This window comes from Phocoena phocoena, chromosome 11, assembly GCF_963924675.1.
Source record: "Phocoena phocoena chromosome 11, mPhoPho1.1, whole genome shotgun sequence".
NCBI lineage: Eukaryota > Metazoa > Chordata > Mammalia > Artiodactyla > Phocoenidae > Phocoena > Phocoena phocoena.
The window spans coordinates 3,206,444-3,231,879 of NC_089229.1; the positions used below are offsets into that span (position 1 = coordinate 3,206,444).

Sequence of the window (25,436 nt, forward strand, 5' to 3'; positions counted from 1 at the left end):
TCTTGGTGGCAAGGTCTCGGGCACACGTCTCGGAGTGGAGAAGTACTTTGTGTCATTTATGCTGTAGGAGAAAATGTGTAATGCTTGAAGAGAGATCGAAAACCCGTCTATAGGTTTAGTCCTCAAAATGCCTCTCTCTCGTTGGAAATCCAAATTCTTCCCTTCTTGTGAAGCCACTTAAGTCTGTCCCTCTCCTCGTGGCCTTTTCCTTTTCTGAATTGGTATCGCGGGTGGCGGTGATGTCACGTAATCCAGCCCCGAAGATCCTTTCACCTAAGGCCTCACGTGGAGGCGCCCAGGGGAGGCCGCTGAGTGGGGAGGCAGCGGGCGCAGGGGCGGCTCACCCAGCCAGGCACAAGCCCTGCCCGCTGGCATCTGTCCTGGCTCGTCGGCGACCAGCAGGGCCCCCCCCCCCCCGCCCGGTGCCTTTGCTCGCTCATCTGTCCAGCAGGGGCGTCGGCGACCTGCCCCAGCGGGCCGTGGGGTTCTGTCCGTGGGGAGCGGTAGCTGGTGCGCGGGTGCCTCTGAAACCAGCCGGGCCTGTGGGCCCCCTGCTGCCTCCCAAGGGGACCTCCACCCGTGACCCCTCCCCTCCTCACCGATCACATCCAAAACCTGTCGTCTGCTGGGCCTGGGACGCCACTCCCCCAAGTGCCGGGACAGTGTGGCCGTGTGGTCACTAAGTGATCGTGATGTGACTCGGGCGTGTGGGGTCTCTCGTGGCGCCGGCCTGCTCTCCGGACTCTCATTGTTAAACCGGAGCAGGTATTGATGAGTGGAGGGAGGGCCCCCGCCCCGCAGGGCCTTGGAGAAGGTGTGCCGCGCTCGCCGCCGAGGGCGCCTCGGGAAAGGGCAGCGTCTGCCTTCAGCCCTGACGTGGATCTGTGGGTCGGGTCTGGAAGGTTGCAGCCCAGCTTTGCCCACCGGCCGTGACGGTGTCGTGTAGCAGATGAGAGCGCACGCTGGCGTGGATGGGGCAGGCGGGGATGGCGGGGCAGTGAATTTGTTTTCTGCGCGGTGTTTCTGGACTCTGCGAGGTGGTGAGCTGAGGGCAGCGGGGCTCCCTGGTCTTCCTTTCCACAGCGAGCTCTCACCCGGGAGCGCTCTGCTCCTGCCCCACGTGTTCGGGTGGCTGAGCCGCCGGGAGGCGCGTTTCACCTGCGTAACGACTCGGGGTCGGGCGGTGTGACCTCAGACCCTCGGGCTCTTCCTCGGGGACCGGGCCCCGGGGCTGGTGCCCCAGGGTGGGGCTGCGTGGCTGCCAGCACCCCGGCTTTTCTCTCTGGCCTCATCGCCGTCTAGTTCCCGTGGATGTGCGTCTCAGGCTGTGACACGATGCATCAGGTGCTCCGTGGGGACCTGCCCTGTCCTGTCCCGTGTGATCCCTCTCACGAGGATGACGTGTCCTGGGAGCGGAGTAGTGCCCTTGACTGTGAACTTGTCTTTGCTCTGGTCGCCCTTGGCCACCTCGATGTCTGTGGGACTCTGGCCACCTCACCACCAGCCCGGGGTACGTGTGCACTGACACACGGGCGGTCGGTCTCCTGGGGGAACAGAGGCCACTGTGCGTTCGGCTGTCCAGGAACTTGTAAGATAAGCAGATTGACAGACAGCAGGGACTTTTCTCCCCCCGAGTCACAGCCGTGAAGCACACTCAGCGTTCGTGGGTCACAGCGAGCACTGAAAAGGCTAGAACAGAACCGAGAACGGTGGTGACAGCGGCCGGAGTCCTTAGCTGTCCCGGAAGAGCTGCGGGCCTGCAGCGTGGGCGCCCTGTCCCGCGGGCATTGCCCGTGGTTTCTCTGGAACACGGTGGCCCTTCGGTCACCACCCTTGTGGGAGGGTAACTGCCTGTCACACGAGGCACGGTCGCACTCCTTGGGGAGGGGAGCACAGAAGAATCGCATCTCCTGTCAGCAAAAGCCTCGAAACTTCCAGCCCAGGTTTGGTTACCAAATTTCAGTCCATTTTTGGAAAGGATTCTACTGCATGAGAACTTTTTTTTTTTTTTGAGTTTGTGACAATTATATTTGAACCGGTGGTAATGGCCCTTAAAATAGATTGCTTTATTATTAGAAAAATTAATGCCGAAACTGAACTGAAACACACAGAGAGGCACATTCAAGTTTGGCCAAAGGATCTGAAAGTGAAAGAAGAGGGGGTTGGTCTTAGTCATTCAGTCGGCAGTTCTAACTCACTTGAGCCGCATTCTAAGAAGAAATCAAAATTATTTAGAGTATGGTTTTATAAAATGCGCAAAACCTCATAAAATGACCTATCCTGATATATTATTGATAAGGATATTCTTGTAAGTGAAAGCTTAAGTCCTTCAAAATTAAAGATATTCCAACCGTTTGCCCTACATGGCTGCTTGGTTATTGTTTGTTTTTTGGAAAGAAAGGTCTTTTTCTTCGCCAATTTCTGAGTGGGTCTGTGGCTGTCAGCGTCCACACTTGGTTGCCTGTCGTGCACACTGGAGTTGCGGGGGGCCCTTGGTTGTGGGTGCAGAGGACGCGCCCCTGCCTCGGTCCCCCCTTGGTGTTCGGGTTTGGCAGGCTCTCTTTAACCTCGGCCTGACAGGAAACGTTTTTTGACAGATTTGCCAGAAGCGAGTCCTGGCCCTGCCGGTGGCTTGGACGAGTTCTTTGACCTCCAGGCTTCAGTAGAATGAGGATCTGGAACATCTTCTGTGAGTCCGTCTGTCCAACGAGGGTCATCATATTTACCTTCTGGGTTGTTTGTGAGGATTACACGAGCTTCTACATTTAGCACAAAGTGGGCCTCACAAGTGGCAATTATTATTATTACTATCACTATTATTATGCCCACCGTAAAGCCGGCGTACTCATGTGACAAAGCGTGACACGTGGAGACCAGAGCTGGACTCGGGTTGGCCAGGCCCTGTGGGAGGTGACCGGTGGGGACACACACAGCCCTGAATGGAACAAGTAAGACCACCCTCAGGGAGATGCCACCTAGTAGGGGGCAGGAAAGTGACTGCAGGCCAGGCTGACACACTGGTGAGGGGGGACCTGGAGGCCTCCCTGAGGAGATGGGGTTTCGGCTGGGAAGCAGAAAGTCCTGGGCCAGTCAGGTGGCCGTGTGTGTGTGTGTGTGTGTGTGTGTGTGTGTGTGTATCTGGGTGTGTGTGTGTATCTGGGGGGGGTGTATCTGGGTGTATGTGTGTATGTGGCATGTGTGTGTGTATCTGGGTGTGTGTATGTGGCGTGTGTGTATGTATCTGGATGTGTGTGTGTATCTCTGGCATGTGTGTATGTGATGTGTGTGTGTGTATCTGGCTGTGTGTGTGTATCTGGCGTGTGTGCATCTGGGTGTGTGTGTATCTGGCGTGTGTATATCTGTGTATCTCTGTGTGTGTGTGTATCTCTGGCGTGGTTGTGGTGTGTGTGTGCATCTGGGTGTGCGTGTGTATCTGGCTGTGTGTGTGTATCTGGCTGTGTGTATCTGTGTGTGTATCTCTGGTGTGTGTGTATGTGGTGTGTGTGTGTGCATCTGGGTGTGTGCATCTGGGTGTGTGTGTGCATCTGTGTGTGTGTGTGTATCTGGGTGTGTGTGTATCTGGCTGGGTGTATCTGGCGTGTGTGCATCTGGGTGTGTGCATCTGGGTGTGTGTGTGTATCTGGCGTGTGTGCATCTGGGTGTGTGTGTGTATGTGGCTTGTGTATATCTGTGTATCTCTGTGTGTATGTATCTCTGGCGTGGTTGTGGTGTGTGTGTGCGTCTGGGTGTGTGTGTGTATCTGGCTGTGTGTGTGTATCTGGCATGTGTGTGTATCTGTGTGTATCTGGCATGTGTGCATCTGGGTGTGTGTGTGCATCTGGGTGTGTGCATCTGGGTGTGTGTGTGCATCTGTGTGTGTGTGTGTATCTGGGTGTGTGTGTATCTGGGTGTATCTGGCGTGTGTGCATCTGGGTGTGTGCATCTGGGTGTGTGCATCTGGGTGTGTGTGTGTATCTGGCGTGTGTGCATCTGGCTGTGTGTGTGTATCTGGCATGTGTGTGTATCTGTGTGTATCTGGCGTATGTGCATCTGGGTGTGTGTGTGTATCTGGCGTGTGTGCATCTGGGTGTGTGTGTGTGTCTGGCATGTGTGTGGGCACGGGGTACCTGGTGTATAGACAGACCGTTCCCAGAAAAGGGAGCAAGGCTGGGAGCTGGCGGCTTGGCTGAGGGACAGAGGGGGTCCCCGAGTGAACGTGTGGTTACAACATGCTTACTTTACATCCCAAGCAAGTTATTTGTGACCATACATTCCAGTAAAGCCTTATAAATGCTTTACTTCTTTGGAATGTGTCAGGGAAGTTGTAGAATTTATTGTTATCAGTGAATAAAATGACCAAAATGAGCATCATAGCTGGAGATCGGGTTTATAAGATGTTTAATAGTATAAAATAAAAATAGCAAATAAGCATTCAAATTTTATGTTTTTTTCCTAATTTTATCAAAAGTTTGCCTCTTCTATATTTGTCTTTATTTCGAATCTGCTCTGTTTTTATAACATTGCAAAAGTTGGTGCTACTTAAAATTTCAATTTTAAACTTTAAAACTCTCCTAAATTATACTTTAATCACACATATCCTAAACTTTAATATTGTACCAAATGCAATTTAATATCCCAGTTAGGGAAGGAGAGAAGGAAGAAAGCACTTCTAGTGAACAATGTGCGTTTTTGTCCTGCGGCTGTGTTTTCCCTGCGTCCTCTTCACTACAAACACACTCACCGTCTTCCGTCTCCCGGAAGACCACATTACTGCATTTTAACTCTTTGGACACAAATGGTTCTTTTTCTGTACTTCCTTTTCTTTTTAATACTTTTATCATGGCGGTAATACATGGTGCTCCGTGGAAGGGTAGTCTTGTCATTAATACATAGTATCTCTTTAGTTCTTTGTTTTATGACCAACATTGCCTTTTGTTTCTCAAAATTTGTAATGTCTGTAGAGGGTAATAAAACAGTTTGTTTCTGTTGGATTCCAAATTGAGTCTTCAAGACCAGTAGTAACTGAAACCACATTAGAACGCGAACAGAGCACACCCGGGATGGATGTTTTCAGCGTCCCTGTGGTGTGCACCCAGCACAGAGCCTGCTGCCCACTCGAGAGGACCTGGGGAAGGTGTGTGGGGAGCATGCCTGGCGCTGCCTGCTGGGCACCTGGAAGGCGGCACAGAGCACGTTTTGTTTGCTCGCATGATGAGATTTTCTCTTTTAAATGTTCAAGACCCTTCAGACTGTGACGGGACGCAAGTTCTCAGAGCCTCGTCAGCTTGCCCCTCACATCGTAAGCATCCTTTCCAAGTACCAGCATGAGTTGCCGCCTCGTGGCACTGGGTCAGTGTGTCCCCGGGATGTGCTTGTAAACTACATGCCCTGTGGGGACCGTGCTGCCTGTTATTAAAACTCTTTGGTGACTTATGTGCTCAGAGGTGTGGCAACAAATTCTTGGGGAGTAACCAGTTTGAGAAGACAGGAGAATATTTTTGTGGAAGTTACATCCAAGCCATCTTGCGGTGGGTTGGTTTTCTTGGTGGTTCTGTGGAGCCCTCCATCACAGCTGGCACACAAGGGTGTGCAGTGAGTCCAGGTGAGGGGGCCTGGGGAAGAGTTAGGAGATGCCGGTCAGGATGGGTGGGACCAGCTGAAGCCACAGTGTGTCCTGTAGAACCCAGAGGGCCTGCTCTGCCAGGATCAAGCTGTGGCACAGGGTGTGCTCGGCCCCTGCCTTCCCCAGCTACACACACACACGGATACGCACACACACGGATACACACACACAGATACACAGAGATACACACACACACACATGCACGTGGATACACACGCATGGATACACACAGATACACACATGTACACAGCTACACACGCCTGGATACACACACGGATACACACATGCGCACAGATATACACAGATACGTGCACACAGATACGCACACAGATACACACACAGCTACACACGCCTGGATACACACGGATACACACAGATACACACAGATACTTGCACACAGATACGCACATGGATACACATACAGATACATGCACACAGATACACACGCACACAGATACGCACACACAGATACACACGGATACACACACGCAGAGCCAGGAGAGAAGCCCCACGGGGCGTGCAGTCAGAGAGGGAGGGAGTCTGTGTTGGCAGGCAGGCAGGCAGTGGGATGTCAGCTGCTGAAGCCGTGGGTTCTGCGTCAGATCCGTTGCACCTGCCTCCACTGATTAAGGTCGTTTTCAGACTTGCACGTCCTCCAAGCAGTGCAGAGCGTAAATACTAAGAGGTTTGCCCGACTTGTTTTCTGAAACTTGGAATCAGCTCTGTCTGGCTCCAGCTGAGCTGGTTGAGACTAGACGGGCCCGCCGACCCTCCAGCTGGGCCGCGTCTGTGTCTGCTTGCTGACCTTTTAACATCACGGGGCCGCGAACTGCATGGTCAGGTGGTGCTCAGCGCCCCGTTTCTGACTGTGCAGAGGCCGGTGGCCTCGTTACGCCTGCACGTGATGACACGCCTTGACCCCATCACCGTCCCCCACGCTCCCCCCGCCCTGGGTGCCCTGCTGCTTTGTCCCAAAGATACCCCAGCCCCTGGCCTTTGGGGAGGCGCACCCGAAGCTTGTTCTCCTGCCTCCTCGCGTGGCTGCCTTGGAAGTAAAGCTTTGTCTGCCGCTGACCTCGGCGCGTCCGCGTTTGGCTTGCTGCGTGTCTGGCAGGACGAGCCTGGTTCGGTAACGGTGGCACTTAGGACGCTTGGTGTGTTCCATTGTTCTCTCGAACCTTGGGTATCCCACAGTGGCAGGGCTTGTAAGCCCGAGACCCTCTGTGACGCAGAGTGGGCACTGCCAGCCTGGGAGGGTCACTGAATCCGAGCGGCGCCTGAAACCTGGAGCTCGGGCCGGGGGCTTCTGCCTGGCTTGGGGGGCCTCGGGAGTCTTCTGCCTCTCGTGTGATCTTACCCCAGCGTGAAGGGAGGTGGAGGGAGCCCCAATCCTGTTCCCCCGGAGAGGATGGAGGGCTGGCTCCTGGTTGGGGACGGCCACCATCGGCCCGATCTGCTGTGGGGGTGCCCAGTGCTCCGTTTGTCCCCGGGGTGGCCACTGCCCCAGGTGGACTCCCTTTTTCATCTCAGGAATGTTAAAAAAAATCACCCAGAAAAAGGCACTTTGGTTTAGTAATTTAGTATAGCAGAGAGGATTTTATAAACGCTGCCTGTGATGTTCCTGCAAGGCGGTTTATAATTTGGCTGGACTTTGGTTGAACATCTTCAAGTTCTGTTGTCGGCATGCATATGTATGTGGGGTTTATTATCCAGCAGTTGAAACAAACACTTGTTTGATCAGGGCAGGTGTAGGCGTGGGAGTTAGAATGAGATCAAGTGGGGGGCAGCGGCCCCTGCAAGGAGGTAGCCACCCCCTTCCCCGCCGGCTTTGCCAGGAAGGTGGGCAGGGGTGGAAGGGGGGTGGGGGCGGAAGGGCACGGGTAACCGCGTTCCCAGCCTGGGGTGTTGAACTATCCCGCGTGCTGAGTGGCAGCGGGTGGACACTGAAAGGTCCAGGCAGAGCAGAGCCACATTCACACTTGTCTGTGGCTCAGTTAGGGGAACGAGCCCCAGCAGGACGGCTGGCAGCCGCCCGAGTTGGAGAGGAGCCTGGCTTGCTGGGCACGTGAGCCTGTGGACAGAGCACCCTTCACTGGGCTGGGGGATGCAGGAGCGGGGTGGGGGAGTAGAAGAGATGGGTTTAGATGTAGACGCTTGGGTGTGAGGCACCTGTGGGACGTGGACGTGACTGGCCAGGTGCACTCCTGGGGCTCTGTGACGTGGGCGTGGTCAGGGTCAACAGGACAGGTGTCCGCCTGTGGCCCCAGGCCTGGGCTCAGTTTGCCCCCCGCTCTCTGTGTAGAGAAGCGTTGCTAAGGGTTCGCGCGAACCCTGTGGGTGCGAGCTGGTGGCTCTCAGTCGGCGCCCCTGCCTTCGGGAGACGTTGGCCAACATCTAGCATGTTGGGAGGGGAGGCGCCGGCCTCAGTGGCTGGAGCCCGGGCGTGCTGCTCAAACCCTACGTGACGGGCCGGCCCACCGCAGAGAGGTGCGGACTGGGGGGCCTGGGCCAGGGAGGCTCCCAGGGGCTCGGGCAGCTTTCGAGCCCTCCTCTGCTTCAGAGGTCCCCACCTACCCCAGAACATTTTGCTCGGACGTTTGCTTCAAAGGGGTTGTTGGGTTGTTACTTTACAAAGAGAGAGGGGACGCCCGTGAGCCTTGGGCACTGACCCTCCGACAGGGCCACCCACAGCCAGCCCAGTGGCCCCGAGGAGGGTGCATGTTACGAGGGCGACTCCAGAGGGCGGCCGGAGCAGCTTGGGCAGCGGGGAGTCAGCAAGGGACGTGCCTTCTGTGTACAGAGACTGGCCCGAATCAGGTGGGGCGGCCAGGCTGTGGGGCGAGGCGGCCAGCCGTGCTCTGGGCCCCTTCTTCTGCCAGTGAGTTCTGTCCATATGCGTTGCCGGGATCGATCTGGCCACCGGCCAGGTTCAGTTTGGTCTGGAAGTAACTCTACCGCGTCTCCTCTCATCACATGATCTTTTACAGGAGACTGTGACTTTTTATCTAATCCCATATGCAGTGCGGGATTATGCAGAATGCAAGCAAAGGGAGAGAAATGCTAATACTACACAGAAAACGAAAGTGACCCCCAAGTTCCCACCATCAACTCCTCTAAGAATAGCTATTTATACATCCATGAATTTATAATTTATACCTGGTGTGCTCACACCACGTGCACTGCCGTGCTGGGAAGCCTCTCCGTGCCAGCGTGGGTAGGTTGACCAGGGGACTACAGCGTCACTCTCGCCTTAGGGGACAGCCGGTGGCCTCCACTGTGGCCTGTGATTGATTCTTCCAGTCAAACTAAATCCACAAGACTAGAGATTGCTGATTCATAGACCCTTTCTGCGGGTTACCCTGTGAGTCATCCATAACTTTTCAGGAACTCTCTGATTCTCGATGTCTCCTAGCTAGACATAAGGGTTTTGCAGAACAGGGTGTGACACTGACCTGCAAACGTGAAGGGACACACGGCAGGGTGCAAAGGAACGTGGCCTCGGGGTCAGCGGGCGAGGGAGGCCGAAAGGAACCTGTCTCGTGCTGGACCCCTCTCACCCTGATCGGGTAGCTTCCAAAACCCCTCCCAGTTTGACACGACGAGCCCTGTGTGTTGTCGGGAAGTTCAGGCTGAGCTCCTGGCCCAGCAGACGGAGGGGCCGATGGAGGCGGTCACTCGCTGAGTCCTGCTTTGGAGGTCCCCGCCCTAGGCACAGACTCTCCCAGGACGGCCTCCAGCCAGACCCCAGGCTTCTGTTGGTGTCATTCCTCAATCGACTAGGGATGCAGATAGCGTTGACGTTTTCACGTCCCCGTGGATCCCTGTGCCTTTTTCGAGAAAGTAATTGTGTATCACCACATCTGTTACGTGTAACAGCAGTGCGCGTATAAAATAGCATATCCTCCTTACCTGTATAAAATAGCATATCCTCCTTACCTGTATAAAATAGCATATCCTCCTTACCTGTATAAAATAGCATATCCTCCTTACCTGTTTTTGTTTTTCTTCTCACCCGAGCAGCAGATAAAGCTTTGGGTGAGCTGAATGTAGCGGAAGGTGGGGAGAGCTATACTGCAGGTTTTACAGCCAGCCTGGGGCCCGACCAGGAACTGCCGTGCTAGTCTGTATAAAGGCAGATGGTGACTCCCACCAGCCGTCACCGGTGGGCTTTGAGAACGCAGCCTGTCCACAATGGGGGCTTGTCTTCCAACTTCTCCGCCTCCCAGTTCCTGTGCTGGCCTCGGAGGGTTCTTTCTGGGCCCCACTTGCCGTTACAAGCTGTCACCTCACGTTTCCCACAGCTGTTTGTGTGTCCGGCCTTACCTGGGGGCATCTGCAGGCCCGCAGTTATGACTGGGTTTCCCATGGCAGAGGTTGTCCTGTGCTGTCATCCCTACGTCCACCCAAGTCTCCCCTTTCTCCTCCTGCATCCTAGTGGATGGTTGGGCCCACCAGGCCTTTCTAGAGCCCCTACCCGCCCTGCCTTGGTGTGGCCCTGACTCACCTGCACATTCTGGGCCTGGGTCTGGGTCTGTTATGTGCGTCTTTCCCACTTGGTTTCTGAGCCAGACTGAACACAGGCACTGGGTCTTGAACATCTTTCCCCAAATTTAATACAGGAGCTGGCCTGGAAAATTGACAGCCTCCATTTGGTGACTGTGGACAAGACATCCCATCTTCTGATGACATAGAGCTTCCCAAACTTATTTAGCTCTGAATTTTAAAATTACGTATAACTTGTCCTCTTCCTTTTGGATATCTGATGAATTTTAAAGCAGAATGTCGCCCAGCACTTTGGAGTGGCATTCCTTGCGTTCACGTGAGTTCCGTGGACCCTCTTGACGCGAGAATGTGACGTTTTTACAGATGCCTGCTCTGTGCCTATTTCTGAGATCATCACCGTTGAAGAAACGGACGTTAATGGGAAACACTACACCAGCGGAAAATGGCAGAAAATGGAAAAGCCTTATGCTTTCACAGGTAACGTGGCCTGAGTGTTCCTCAGTAATTCCACGCAGGTTACATGAAAGGGAACTTTTTTTGTCACTTGTTTAACAAACTCGTTGTGTCCTTGGTTTACCTTTATAGAAAGGTCCTTATATCATTTTTTCCAAGCTCTACTTTTATTTATTTTTTATTGATTTTTGGCTGCATTGGGCCTTCGTTGCTGCGCGGGCTTTCTCTAGTTGCGGCGAGCAGGGGCTACTCTTCGTTGCGATGCGCGGGCTTCTCATTGTGGTGGCCTCTCTTGTTGCGGAGCACGGGCTCTAGGCACGTGGGCTTCAGTAGTTGTGGCACGCAGGCTCAGTAGTTGTGGCTCGCGGGCTCTAGAGCACAGGCTCAGTAGTTGTGGCTCACGAGCTTAGTTCCTCCGCGGCATGTGGGATCTTCCCGGACCGGGGCTCGAACCCGTGTCCCCTGCATTGGCAGGCGGATTCTTAACCACTGAGCCACCAGGGAAGTCCCAAGCTCTACTTTTAATATTCATTTTTTTCTTATTTTTTTATTGTTTTTTTTACGTGGGTTAAAAGGACTGAGAAATAGGATCTTTTCCCTAATATACCTTGGAAGTTACTAGTCAGAAGGAAAGGGGACCATTGGGGCGTTTTGAGTGTGAACCTGGGGTTAGTGTGAGGGGAGTGTGTTCCCTGGTCCGCAGGGCCGCAGGCTCACGGCGTGTGTTCTCTGTGCAGTGCATCGTGTGAGGAGGGCCCGGCAGCACCGCTGGAGGTGGGCGCAGGTGACCTTCTGGTGTCCTGAGGAGCAGCTGTGCCACCTGTGGTTGCAGACCCTCAGGGAGCTACTGGAGAAGCTGAGTACGTGCGTGGTTTGTATTCGGCACAGCTTCCTGTAACCAAGGCGGATGTGATGAGTCGCTGTGGCTTTTGAATGCTTTACTGATGAGAGGACCACGTGGTGTGGTGCCCAGAGCCTGGCCCCCAGGGCGCTGGTACCTGCACTGACAGCCGCGAGGCTTGGGGCAGCCCCTTGGCTCTCTGGGTCTGGGTTTCTTTTCCTGGAAAATGGGGTGATGATGCCTGCACTCGGGTGAATGGAGGATTAAACCAGGTGCCTGGGGCAGGCATCTCTGTCCCCCTGGGGTGCGTCTGAACATCTGAGCTGTGAGTTATTGCCGTGCGGCCGGAATCTGTCTGTCACACTTAACGGTAGGTGTCAACTCATTTTGGGTCTGGAACACTATTTCGTGTCGTTTGGGTATGATCTTGTTTTAAATCAAAGCATAGTTGATTTACGGTGTTGTGTTAATGTCTGCTGTACAGCACAGTGGCTCAGTTACACACATACATGTACTCGTTTCCGTTGCGGTCTGTCCCCGGATATTGGATGTAGTTCCCTCCCTCTGCAGCAGGACCTTGCTGTTATCCGTCCCGTGTACAGTAGTCTGCCTCTGCTAACCTGTTTGAATATAATCTTCATACACAGCCTTCAACTCAGGGCAGGCGTCAGCCACAGAAACGAAAGAGCGTGTGTTTAGGTTGGTTTTATATCTTTTAAAATTAATTTGGCCCCTAGATTTAAAAAGGGTGAATTATAATTTGTTTGAAGAAGGTACTTCCCACACGGCAGCTTCAGAGAGCCTTCCCAGCTTGGAAAAGCACGTGTTTGGCTTAGCATCTGGGTGGCGGGACTTGGATTCTGCGTTTCGCCGTCTGATTCTGTGGGACGGGATGGGGTGTTTGGTCCCCCCGCCGTCCATCTGACCGGTGCGTCCTGACCTCTCCTTCCATCTCAGGTCGCCGGCGCTCTGTCCTCTGCTTGTCCGCTGGACTTCTGAGCGAGTCTGGTCGGGAGGTTGCCTCAGTTCCTCTGCCGCCACCTCCCCCTCCTCCTCACCTGCTCTCTCCCCTCTGTCCTCCGGTGGTTTTCATGAGACTTTGAGTCTTTGGAATAGGATGGTTCTGGAGGCTCAGACTCCAAGAGGAAGCCCTCTGAACCTGCCCCCCACTGAATAATGGGACTTTTTCCACAGAAAAACCTATACAGCCATGCATCTGCTATAATCTACTTGTATCTAAAATACCCTGTGATTCAGTTTTTTCAGCTGCTCCGTCCCTTTGTGTTACTACTGAATGTTTAATTGAGGTATAACTAGACACAAAGAAGTTCTCACACACTGAGCGCCCTCGGGTAACCGGCACACAGATCGGGAGACAACGCTGCCAGCCCCCTGGGGCCCCAGGGCCCCTGCCGTCGCTGCCCGAAGGTGACGATCACCTGACTGCAGACACCTGGGCTCGTTTTGTACTCGTGTGGTCGGATCACAGCCGACACTCCCGTGTCTGGCCCTCCGGCAGCTTGTCGTCACGTGCGGGGCAGGTGGCCCGTTCTCTGGGCTGCGTGGTGTTCCAGGGGATGAGTGTCTGGTCGTTTATGCAGCCCTTTTACCGTTGATGGCCGCTGGATGGCCTCCTGACGTGGCCGTCGTGAGCAGAGCTGTTCTGAACACTCCCGCACGCGTCTCCTGGTGCACGCGTGGGACTGGACTTGCTGGGCTGGTGGCGTGTTTGAGCCTCAGTGCACGTGGCCACATTGCCTTCCAAACTGGAGGTCCCGGGGCCACCACGCCCACCAGCAGGGGACCGGAGCTCTGCTGGTCCCACGCCTTTAAAATTGTAGTTACTCTGGTGGGTGTAAGTAGTCTTGCATTATGGTTTTAATTGGCATTTCCCTGATAGGAATGCATTTCTCAACTTCACTGGCTCTGTGTAGGGGCCATTTGGAGATCCTCTTTTGTGAGGTGTCTGTCCCAAGTCTTTTACCCATCTTTCCGTTGGGTCGTCTGTCTGTCTAAATGATGTGTAGAAATTCTTTACATATCGTAGATCTGAATCTTTCATTGGATTTTTGAATTACAGGTACCGTCTCCCACTGGATGGCTTGTGTTTTCGCTCTCTTCATTTCATTCTTTTGATGGACATTCTTAATATTTACGTAGCTCTGTTTATCTTTTTTAAAAACTCTGTGGCTAGTTTGTGTCCTATTTAGGACAGCTTTTCTGCTCCAAGGCCACGAAGGTGGTTTCTTCTAAAGCTTTGTTCTACCTCTTGCTTTGAGAGCTGCAGTCCCTTTGGAAGTGATGTGTGTATGCAGTGTGAAGTAAGCGGTCACGGTTCACGTTCCTTAGATACAGATACCTGCCTCACCCCGTGCCATCTGTGGGAAAGCTTGTCCTTTCCCCACCGCATCGTGGTGCTATTGTTTTGTTTTTTATTTATTTTTTGCTCACATGTAGACATTTCATTGGATTTTATATTTCACCTTGCATCCAATGACCTTGCTAAATTCATTGATTAATTTTACTGGTTTGATGATTCTTTTTGTCAGCGGTGAATAATGACTATTCTGTTTTTTCCGTCTCAGTTCTTATGCCTTTTTCTTCCTTTTTCTTACCCTTTTGCCCTGGTTTGGAACCTCCAGTGCAGCGGGGAGGGTCTTAGTCCTGATCTTGGGGGAAACTTTTCAACATCCCACAGTCGAAAATGGTGCTTCTTAGGTTTTTCTTGTTGTTTTGTTTTTTTGGCCACGCTGCGTGGTATGCGGGGGTCGAACCACGTGACCCCTGCAGTGGGGGCAGAGTCTTAACCACTGGGCCGCCAGGGAAACCCCAGGTTTTTTTAAGTAAGTTTTTAAAGTCCAGATTAAGGAAGTTCCTTTCCAATCCTAGTTTTCTGAGAATTTTTAAAAATCATCATCGGATGTGTAATTTGATGAGTGCCTTTTCTGCATCTATTGAGATGATTGTATGATTTTCTTCTTTTTGAGTTAACGTGTTGAAAAACATTGGTTTCTCCTCGTACTTTGTATAAAAGCCTTTGTATTCCTGGAATAAGTCCTACTTGGTAATGGTGTATTTGCCCTTTTTGTGCATTTCTGGACTTGACTTGATGATGTTTTGTGTAGGATTTTCTCCCCTAGGCTCAGGGGAGAAATAGACCTATGAGTTTCCTTTCCGTAAACGTGCTAGTCTGGTTTCGCTGTCCAGCTTACAGTGGTCGTGTACACAGAGTTGAGAAGTGCTTCTTTCTTTTCTGTCGTGTGGAAGAATTTTTGTCATGTTGAGGCCACTTTTCCCCTTAAATATTTGGAAGCATTAAGTGGTGAAACCATCTGGGGTTTTCTTTGTGGGAACGCTTTTATTAATGGCTCAGTTTCTTTATTAGATAGCAGACTATTCAGATTTTCTATTTGTTCTGTCACTTTTTGGTAAATTGTATTTTTTGAGAAATGTGTCTCTTACATAAAACTTATTGGCATAAGTTTAATAACTCCTTTCACTTTCCTTGTAATATTTGTAGGTTCTGAAATAATGTCCTTTCTCATTCCTAATTATTGTTAATTTGTGTTTTTTTCCCTTTTTCTTTTTATCAGTTTTATTTAGGGACTTATCAATTTTATGAATCTTTTCAAAGCATAGACTTTTGGCTTTGATTTTTCTCTATTGTGTATTGCCTTCAATATTTCATTAGGAAGATTTTCAAACCTACAGAAAAATTGAAAAAATTGTACCGTAGACGTTCATACCCCCACCCCCTACCTTCCGCAGTTGTTAACATTTTGCTGGTTTTGTTTTGTCTGTGTCTCTCTGCCCGTCCATTAGTTAATGGTACGTTTGCTGTGTTTCCCAGTAAGTGACAGACGTCAGGGCGTGACCCTTCAGACACTTCAGCACGCGTGTCATTACCCAGAGGTCAGTACTTGTTTTCAGTTCGGAGGTAGAATTTACATACGGTGAAATGGACAGATGGTAAGTGTAAATCAGTGAGTTTTGAAGCATACGTGGACCCATGTGACCCAGACCCCGTAAGACTTAACACCACCCCAGTTTCCTCATGACCCTCCCCTGCCAGTCCAGAGACGACCACCAGTCTGCTTGTTGCCACGTTAGTTCTGCCACATAAATGGAATCACGTAAAAGGGGCTGTTCTGTGTAATTCTTCCGTCTCTCAGCATCACGCTTTTGGTATTTATTCATGTCGGTTAAGTGTCATCAGTGGGCTGTTCCTCTCCGTTGCTGAAGCATGCTCCTTTGCTCACGTTCTGTGTACCCAGCCGTCAGTTGGTGGACGCCTGGTGGGTCTCCACGTTTTGGCTGCGGTGAATGGTGCTGTCGTGAGCGTCCGTGTGTGGGATTCTGTGTACCCAGGGCTTCGATTTTCTTGCTACTTCTATTGATTTGTTGGTTAAATTTGGTTTTTAAGTATCAGAATCTACTTGAACCGACCCAAGCAGAAACGTGGAGGTTGCTATAAGAAAACAGGGTGTTTCAGGAGACCTGGGTGTCGGCGGTTAGCCGGGCCTCTGGAAGGGACATCCTGCCATCCTTCCGTCTCTCTGTCCATCTCCAGATTGAGCGTTCCCTGTGCCTGTCCGTCTGTCTTTCTCTCCCAGCGCTCCGTGCCGTATATCTATTTCTCTCATTTTCTGCAGCCCCACTTTCCTTCACGTGAAGGAGAATGAGGCTGCCGCTCCCAGCATGTACACCCTGTAGGACTCAGTCCTCATCGGGAGAGAGCGTCCTTCTCCGCCAGGATTCTGAATCCCCGGGGCTGCCAGTCCCCTGGCCGATGTGCAGGGCACCTGCCTGATCTCACGAGCTGTGCTTTTCCTCTTTTCAGAGATGAGGAAGCTCTTGAGCACCGTTCTTTACCTTAAAGGTGCTTTTTGTCACATACCACTGAGCAGCGCTCTAGAGCCGTTGTGGTGTGATTTTGCTCAGCTACACAGTTTTTCACTTCGATCACTTACGTCCATTGTGACCTACGCGGTGTTGCTGTCTTGCAGCGTCTAGACCAAAGCACTTACTGGTGTTCATCAATCCGTTTGGAGGGAAAGGACAAGGCAAGCGGATCTATGAGAGAAAAGTGGCGCCGTTGTTTACACTGGCCTCCATCACCACCGAGATCATCGGTAAGGCGCAAAGTCTCTGTAGAAGTAAATTTGCGAATGACTCAGATATGGTCACCAGGGAAGATCCTTATTGTGTTAAGATTTTTTTTTTTCTGGGGCCATGCTTCGCAGCTTGCAGGATCATAGTTCCCCGACCAGGGATTGAACCCGGGCCCCAGCAGTGAAAGCACAGAGTCCCAACCCCTGGACCGGCAGGGAATTCCCTGTTTAAGATTATTTTAACAACCTGAAATCTTGGGTTTTTTGGCATACCAGAATGAGAAGAATACAAAGTAAAGAACGTAGACTGTTCTAGCCAAGTATTAGCATATAAAGCACTCAGGAAAAACACTAAGGATAAAAGGACAAAGGTTATGGACAGAAAATTCTTGCAAGAGAGACACAAGCAATTAGTAAGGCTTAGAAATCATTTCACCAGTAAGTGGTATTTTTAAGAAACACGATGCAATGCCACGTTTGCAGTAACGAGTTTCAGAGCAGGTTCTAGATGCTGGGAGGGTGTGGGGAGACGGATTCTCCCTTCAGAGATTTGAGGGGTTTGTGTAAACTTATTAAAGGGCCACTTGGCAGTGCGTCAAGAGCCTCAAAAAGGAGGGGGTTTTTTATCCAATCTTACAGTTTTCTAAACTTTCCTGAGAAAGCCATCAGCTGTACACAGAGGGCGAGGTACACAGGTGTCCGTTGCCTCATTTTTATAAAAGCAAAACACCGGGAGCCACTTATACCCCGGAATAGGGAGCATAAAGATAAAATTGTGGTGAATCTGAAGGAATAGTATGTAGCTCTTTAAAATGGTCTTTACAAGGAATTTTTAATGATGAAAAAGGGATTGTGATAAGATGTTGGGAAAACAAGGACACAACATTGTGTGTACAAGTGAATTTCAAGAGCGTTTTTGTTGGGACCTCCCTGGTGGTCCAGTGGCTAAGACTGCACACTCCCAATGCAGGGGGCCCGGGTTCGATCCCTGGTCAGGGAACTAGATCCCACATGCTGCAACTAAAGATCCACATGCCACAAATGAAGATCCTGCACGCGGCAACGAAGATCCCACATGCCGCAACTAAGACCCAGTGCGTCCAAATAAAAAAATTAATAATTTTTTTTTTAAAGAGACTTTTTGTTACAGTGAGTATACGGACTATGGACTAACATTTTCTTTCTTCTACATTTTGGTATATTCTATAATTTTCCAACTCCCTTGGATAATAAGGGAAAACTATAAAATAGAAGATGTAATCTCTTCCAAAAAAAGTTATTATTTGTTGGCAATTAAATGCCAAGAATGTGGGACTTCCCTGGTGGTGCAGTGGTTGAGAATCCGCCTGCCAGTGCAGGGGACACGGGTTCGAGCCCTGGTCCGGGAAGATCCCACATGCCGTGGAGCAGCTAAGCCCGTGTGCCACAACTAATGAGCCTGTGCTCTAGAGCCCGTGAGCCACAACCACTGAAGCCTGCGCGCCTAGAGCCCGTGCTCGACAACGAGAGAAGCCACCACAATGAGAAGCCCGTGCACCGCAACGAAGAGTAGCCCCCGCTCGCCGCTACTAGAGAAAGCCTGCGTGCAGTAACGAAGACCCAACGCAGCCAAAAATAAATTAATTAATTAATTTTTTTTAAATGCCAAGAATGTGATGTCCTACCCAGTAGAGTGTATTCTGAGAGGTCCTGTTCCCCTGAGGTCAGCATCCCTGTCCATGAAAGGAATTCGGGTAAGATCAGAGGAGGAATTTCTTACAGGAAACCCTCCTGAAGATTTTGTAGGACCTCATTTTAAAAGCATGGTTTACTTGCCTTTTTTTTTTTTTTTTTTTGCGGTACGCGGGCCTCTCACCGCCGCGGCCTCTCCTATTGCGGAGCACAGGCTCCGGACGCGCAGGCTCAGCGGCCACGGCTCACGGGCCCAGCCGTTCCGCGGCATGTGGGATCTTCCCGGACCGGGGCACGAACCCGTGTCCCCCGCATTGGCAGGCGGACTCTCAACCACTGCGCCACCAGGGAAGCCCCGACTTGCCTTTCATTTTAAAGAGGATTCACAGACTTGAGTGTAAACTCTCTAATGTAACATGTTTTTTTCCCACAGTTACTGAGCGTGCTAACCATGCCAAGGAGAGTTTATATGAGCTCAATATAGACAAATATGATGGGTAAGTAAGCGTCTTTCATCTGACTAATAGTCAATTCTCATCAAGTTTTACCCATCTGTCTTCATTTTATTCACTCCCTCTCCTTACACCTTTTTTCCTAGTTGTAGAAGTAAAATAAACCTTCTTCTAGAAAATTAGGAAAGGCAGAAACGTTCAGTCGTGTTCTTCTGCTTGGAAAACCACCGTGTAATAGTTTTGTTTTCCTTTTCGGTCTTACCACCTACGTACAGGAAGTTTTTCTGTATCGTTTGAAAGTATGTTATAGACATGATCAGCTTTCGTCCCTAAATATTTGTGTATATTTCCTAAAAGCAAGGATATTCTCTTACAGAACTAAAACGCAGTGATCACAACCAGGAGATTAGCACTGATACGAATGCCGTTACCCATTTGCTGTCCGTATCAGACTCTGCCCGCTGTCCCATTACTCCCTAAGGCAGAAGAGCCCTGGATCGTACGTTGCCTTCAGACTCAGTGGGTGTGTCTCTAGTCTCCCGTGACGCGGACCAGATCCTCAGCCTTCTTGGTGTGGCTGAATTTTGGGAGAACAGGCCAGTGCCTTTGCAGCATGTCCCTTGGTTCTGGGTCTGTCTGAGGTTTCCTCTCGGTCAGGACCCGCTTGTGCGTTTCTGGCTGCGACAGTGCAGAGTGGGTGCCGTGCTCGTCCCCGCAGGAGGCACCGGCCCCGAGTGTGACTCTGCATCTGTGTTGCGTCTGTACCTGCTGGCATGTCAGCTCCCGGAGAGCCGGCCTCCTCTGCCTTGTGCACAGCTGTCCCCGGCGCCTGGCACAGGGCTGGCACGCAGCAGGTGCTCCGTGAATGAACACTGGGGAAAGGTGGTGAGGATCCCCGGAAAGCTTGTACGTAGATGTCCTATAGGCTCGGGTGTTTTGGAAAGATACTTTTGTTTATTTATTTTGTTTATTTATTTTTGGCTGTGTTGGGTCTTCGTTGCTGCGCGGGCTTTCTCTAGTTGTGGCGAGCGGGGGCTACTCTTTGTCGCGGTGCGCGGGCTTCCCATTGCAGTGGCTTCTCTTGTTGTGGAGCACGGGCTCTAGGCACGCGGGCTTCAGTAGTTGTGGCACGTGGGCTCAGTAGTTGTGGCTCTTGGGTCTAGAGTGCAGGCTCAGTAGTTGTGGTGCACGGGCTTAGTTGCTCCGCAGCATGTGGGATCTTCCCGGACCGGGGCTCGAACCCGTGTCCCCTGCATCAGCAGGCGGATTCTTAATCACTGCACCACCAGGGAAGCCCCGGAAAGATACTCTTGAAAGCTGCGTGGCAAGTAGCAGTGAGGATTGGACCCAAGGAAGCTGCCAGAGGTTGTGGGTCTTGGGCAAGAGCTGGCTGGACAGTGGCAGAGGCAGCAGGGCTGCTCTCCAGGACGTTTGGGGGAGAATCGGCTGGTCCCCGTGACCGAGTCCTCACCAAGTGTCATCAAGCAATGAGATGAGCTGAAGCGGGTTTTGGTATGGGGGATGTCAGCTGAGCTGTGGGCCCCCTCCAGTCGGGTCGGCGTGAAGGCTGAGGGGCAAGCTTTGTGACCAGGAGCGGCGGCATCCTGAGTGTCCCTGTGCTCCATCCCAGGGCCCCAAGAAGGCTCTAGGGTCTCAAGTGGGCAGCTGTGCCGCTGGGGACCTCAGGCAGTGTGAAGAGCCTCCCTGGAGGGGGGAAGGGTCAGGGAGGCGGATTAGGGTCACACAGCGGGAGTGGGTCATGAGTGGGGGAGCGTCAGGGAGGGAAGAAGCCACGTCTCACCTTCCCCAGAGGCCACCTGCCCCAGAGGCCGAGTTCCGGAGACCTTGTTCGGGGGCTGGAAGGCAGAGGGTCGAAGCCTGTCGAGCCCGTGTTTTGTCTGCTTGGTTCCCGCCAGCCTCGCCTGCGAGGGAAGGGAGGGGCATTCGCTGCAGCTTGGCCCCAGGCCCTGCCCTTCCCGACCTGTCAGAGCCTGGCCGTGTGGCTACGGCGGGCATCGGGAGCCTCTCCCTGCAGGGCTGGGACGCAGACACGGAGGGTCTGAAGAGGTCTGCCGCGGGAGCGGGGAGTGAACTGAGATGGGTGGGGACTGTGCCGGCCGACGGGGCACGGGCACAGCTGCGGCCTGGGTGGCGGCTCGGAGGCCAGCGCAGGAGGGGGCTGGTGGTGCGGGGCGGGTGCGGAGGGCCTGACCCCTGTGTTCCTCCTGCAGCATCGTCTGTGTGGGCGGAGACGGCATGTTCAGCGAGGTCCTGCACGGCCTGGTGGGCAGGACGCAGAGGGACGCCGGCGTGGACCAGGACCAGCCGCGGGCGGCACTCGTGCCCAGCCCGCTGAGGATTGGCATCATCCCCGCGGGTACGTGGGCCGGGAGGGGCCACCCTTGGGTTTTCCTTGAGGCTCATCCCTTTATTTCAGGTGTGCTCTTCTCTCCACGCACCTGACACAGGACCGCCGCTGCGTGCGGGAAGGGGTCCCGCTGTCCCCCCGGACGCCTGCTTCCTGCCCGGTGCTGGGGGCGTGGTCCTTGCTCTCAAAGCGTTGGCCGTTTGGCAGTGGGGGGGATGGGGTAGGCCCAGAGCACAGTGCAGGACAAGGGGAGCCTGGGGGGCAGGCGGTGTCCTGGAAGAAGTGACGGGCACCCGGGGCGGGAGGCCTCGGGGTGTGAGTGGGACGGGCCGGCCGTGCCGTGTCCTGAGGTGGCCGGCTCGGCGTGTTTGGTGTCTCTGGGAAGCACCCAGCTCTTAGGAGAATCACAGCATTAAGCCGGCTGGGGGGGGCAGTGAAGCCGGGGCTTTGCAGACCACTCAGCGGAAGGAGGCACCCTCGTCACCCTGTGTCTGGGCCACAGCGGCAGGGACCCTGGCAGGCCAGCTTCGGGTAGACATCCGGGTTCTCCGATGGCTCTGAGAACGGTGCTGTCACCCCATTTTCTGGGTGACGATGCGGGGTGCCAGGGTCAGGTTGCATGGTTGCTCAGAAGGGCATGGACGGTGGGGCTCGGAGGCTGCCCTGCCCCACCTGGGAAAGTCTGTCCTTCTCCACCTGCCCCAGTATTGTCTGTGTGTTAAGGACGTGCCGCTCAGTGCGTCACGTGTTTTCCAACTTCTCTGCCAAGCTAGGCTTTTGTCCTTTAACCTTGTACATGGTGTTTCTGGACTACGTGAATTTTATTTTTCTACATTCTAATCTGGTTTTCCTTTATGCCTCTTGTCACCATTTGCCTGTGTGGCTCTGATACCTAAAACCCTGGGCTGTTAAAATGGTCGAAGGGCGCACGAGCTCAGGCCAATGCCACACGCCGGGAGTGCCCCCGGGCAGGCGCCCTGCTTCTCCGCGGCCTGGCGTGGACCGGGTCTTGCTGTGGGGCTCAGCAGACACACGGACCAGCGTGGCAGGAGAGGGTCTCCAGTAGCGGGGCAGGGTAGAGGAGATGCCGCTGGCGTGGGTCTGGGTGAGTGGCTCGGAGGGGCTCCTTCCGGGGGGGGGTCCCAGGAGCCTTCCTGAGACATGCGTGAGGGGCCGGGCGCAGAGTGACGCATGCCAAGGGTCCCCTGGGGCAGCGGGTGGCCATGGGAACAGCTGTGCGCTCAGGCAGGGGGCTAGAGGGACTGGGGAAAGGCCCTGGGTCAGGCTCTCGTCTTGAGGGCCGCGTGTGAGACCACTCTCTGCGTTCCGTTCTAGAGCAGTGGCGGGTGGGCTGCCCGGGTCCCGGGTGGACGCTGGACATCGGGTGTGTGGTCGGCTGTGACTCGGGCACAGTTTCAGGCGCAGAGCCAGCGGGACTTGGCGAATCGGATGGCGCAGCCAGCAGGAGCCCCCTGGCACTGGGCTGTGGGCACTGGCCGTGGAGCTCAGGGACAGTGTGTCGGGGTTCAGAGCTGAGTGGTCCTGCCTGGGCCTGCTCAGGTCTCAGGAAGGCCGGCACAGCGGGGGCGGGGAGACAGCAGTGCCCGGACTGTGCTTGCAAGAAGAAGGGTACATGCCCGCTGCCTCTGCCCTGGGCCGGATGATACAGCTTCAGGGAGGGCCGCCTCCCACGCGGGGCCTCAAGGAGGGGGAGGCTGCAGGTGGCTCTGGGGCACAGGGGCTGGGGGTCAGGAGTCTCCTGACGCCCGAGATGAACCAGATCTTACGTCTGGAGCTGGCGCTCCCTCTGGGTTAAATAAAGTCTTCACCGCACAGAGATCACTGGGGAGGTACGTTGTCCCCAGAGGGGACAGTGAGCTGTCGGAAGCAGACTGAATGTTAAACAAGCGATAAGTGGTGTTTTGGGGACGAAAAAGAATCAGACATTCTCCTGCCCTGAAGCGGCTGTCTGCTGGTGCCCCGGCCGCCAGCCCAAAGCACGGGGGTCCACGGCCCGCAGGCACCCCGTGCTCCGTCCATCCGTTCCCTCGGTGTGTCCTCCTGCGTACGTTCTGCTGGCCTCCTGTGGGCCGGCCTCGCTGGGGGCCTCGCGAGGGAACACGGCGGGGACGCAGGGAGTCCAGGGGGAGAGGCAGGTGATGAGCATGAAACAGAGAGGACAGAGCAGTGGGGCCCGGGGGAGCACGGTCCGGACGGGCGCATGGGGCCTTCCACGTGTGATCCCACTCAGATGCCTGAAGGGCGGGGGACAGCGCCCTGCATCTGGGGCACGATGTTCTAGGCCGGAGGAGCGGCACAGGCAGTGACCCTGAGGCAAGAAAGGCTTGGCTGTGGGTGGTGCCGCCGTGAGCAGGGTGAGTGAGAGGCAGGGTGGAGGTGGGAGCTGCGGGGGGGCAGGGGGGAGGTGGGAGCTGCGGGGGGGCAGGGGGGAGGTGGGAGCTGCGGGGGGGCAGGGGGGAGGTGGGAGCTGCGGGGGGGCAGGGGGGAGGTGGGAGCTGCGGGGGGGCAGGGGGGAGGTGGGAGCTGCGGGGGGGCAGGGGGGAGGTGGGAGCTGCGGGGGGGCAGGGTGGAGGTGGGAGCTGCGGGGGGGGCAGGGGGAGGTGGGAGCTGCGGGGGGGCAGGGGGGAGGTGGGAGCTGCGGGGGGCAGGGGGGAGGTGGGAGCTGCGGGGGGGCAGGGGGGAGGTGGGAGCTGCGGGGGGGCAGGGGGGAGGTGGGAGCTGCGGGGGGGCAGGGGGGAGGTGGGAGCTGCGGGGGGCAGGGGGGAGGTGGGAGCTGCGGGGGGCAGGGGGGAGGTGGGAGCTGCGGGGGGCAGGGGGGAGGTGGGAGCTGCGGGGGGGCAGGGGGGAGGTGGGAGCTGCGGGGGGGCAGGGGGGAGGTGGGAGCTGCGGGGGGGCAGGGGGGAGGTGGGAGCTGCGGGGGGGCAGGGGGGAGGTGGGAGCTGCGGGGGGGCAGGGGGAGGTGGGAGCTGCGGGGGGGGCAGGGGGAGGTGGGAGCTGCGGGGGGGCAGGGGGGAGGTGGGAGCTGCGGGGGGGCAGGGGGGAGGTGGGAGCTGCGGGGGGGCAGGGGGAGGTGGGAGCTGCGGGGGGGCAGGGGGAGGTGGGAGCTGCGGGGGGGGCAGGGGGAGGTGGGAGCTGCGGGGGGGCAGGGGGAGGTGGGAGCTGCGGGGGGGCAGGGGGAGGTGGGAGCTGCGGGGGGGAGGGGGAGGTGGCCCCATGGAGCATGCTGGGCTGAGTACCTTCTTTAAACATCTGATTTTTCTGCAAAGTGACCCCTGAAACCTACTAGAAACTCGGTTCACTTACCCTATTTGTGGCCCTAAGGGCTCGGGTGACAGTGAATGCGTGTACCCCAGCCCAGGGCAGCCCCCACTGAGCCCTCTGCTTTTTTCTGTAGAGTTCAGGTGCCTGTAGGTTCTGCGCCAACTCACACCCTCAGTGGGAGCGTTTGCGGTTAGCTCCTAGTGAATGAACTCGGAAAAGTGGGCCACGTCCAGCCCAGCCCTCTAGAGCCGGCCGTTTGCCCCAGGTGCGGCCCAGGACTGACTGACCGGTGGCCTTCAGCCTGTCCCTGTCCTGCCCACTGTTCCCACACGAGGTGCCTCTCAAGCAGCTTCTGTGACGAGATGCTGTCGTTGAGAAGGGTCATCAAAGAGGGCCCATCTTTGTTGTGGCTGTAAAAAGGATGATGCAGCTGGTCAGAAGTGCTGGGGTTTGTTTCCCTGCTCGAGACAGATCCCTTTATGAGACTTTCAACTTGATTCTAGCATCTGTTTAATAGGGCAGTTAGATTCTAGATAGACCCAGAAATAAAGAGGGACTTTAAAGGTCAAAAGGACATGGTGCAAAGTGCAGACCACTCGTCTCTTCATTTTTATTTGAGATCACTGCTGAATTTCTACTGATTAAAAGATTGCTGAATATACAAGTTATATCTGATAAAATGCAGGGGAGGGGACTTCCCTGGTGGCGCAGTGGTTAAGAATCCGCCTGCCGACGCAGGGGACTCGGGTTCGAGCCCTGGTCCGGGAAGATCCCACGTGCCGCGGAGCAACTAAGCCCGTGCGCCACAACTACTGAGCCTGTGCTTTAGAGCCCGCGAGCCACAACTTCTGAGCCCGTGCGCCACAACTACTGAAGCCCGCATGCCTAGAGCCCGTGCTCCGCAGCAAGAGAAGCCACCGCAATGAGAAGCCCGCGCACCGCAACGAAGAGCAGCCCCCGCTCGCCACAACTAGGGAAAGCCCGCGCACGCGGCAACGAAGACCCAAGGTGGCCAAAAATAAAAATAAAATAATTAATTTTTTAAAAAATGCAGGGGATGTTGGATGTCTGATCCGTTTTTGTTCTAAAGGATGCTTTGTGAAGAAAGTAAACAGTGCAGTAGGCATGTAAG

General features: G+C 54.4%; 1 protein-coding gene across 1 annotated transcript in view; it reads left to right on the forward strand.

The window, feature by feature from the left end:
• CERK (ceramide kinase) overlaps nucleotides 1–25,436 on the forward strand; it is a 50,259-nt gene that overhangs the window by 14,707 nt on the left and 10,116 nt on the right. The window contains exons 3-7 of the mRNA XM_065887274.1: nucleotides 10,490–10,603; nucleotides 11,317–11,439; nucleotides 16,427–16,552; nucleotides 18,636–18,699; nucleotides 20,886–21,031. Coding sequence (XP_065743346.1) covers nucleotides 10,490–10,603; nucleotides 11,317–11,439; nucleotides 16,427–16,552; nucleotides 18,636–18,699; nucleotides 20,886–21,031 — 573 coding nt within the window. The remainder of the gene's footprint in view (nucleotides 1–10,489; nucleotides 10,604–11,316; nucleotides 11,440–16,426; nucleotides 16,553–18,635; nucleotides 18,700–20,885; nucleotides 21,032–25,436) is intronic.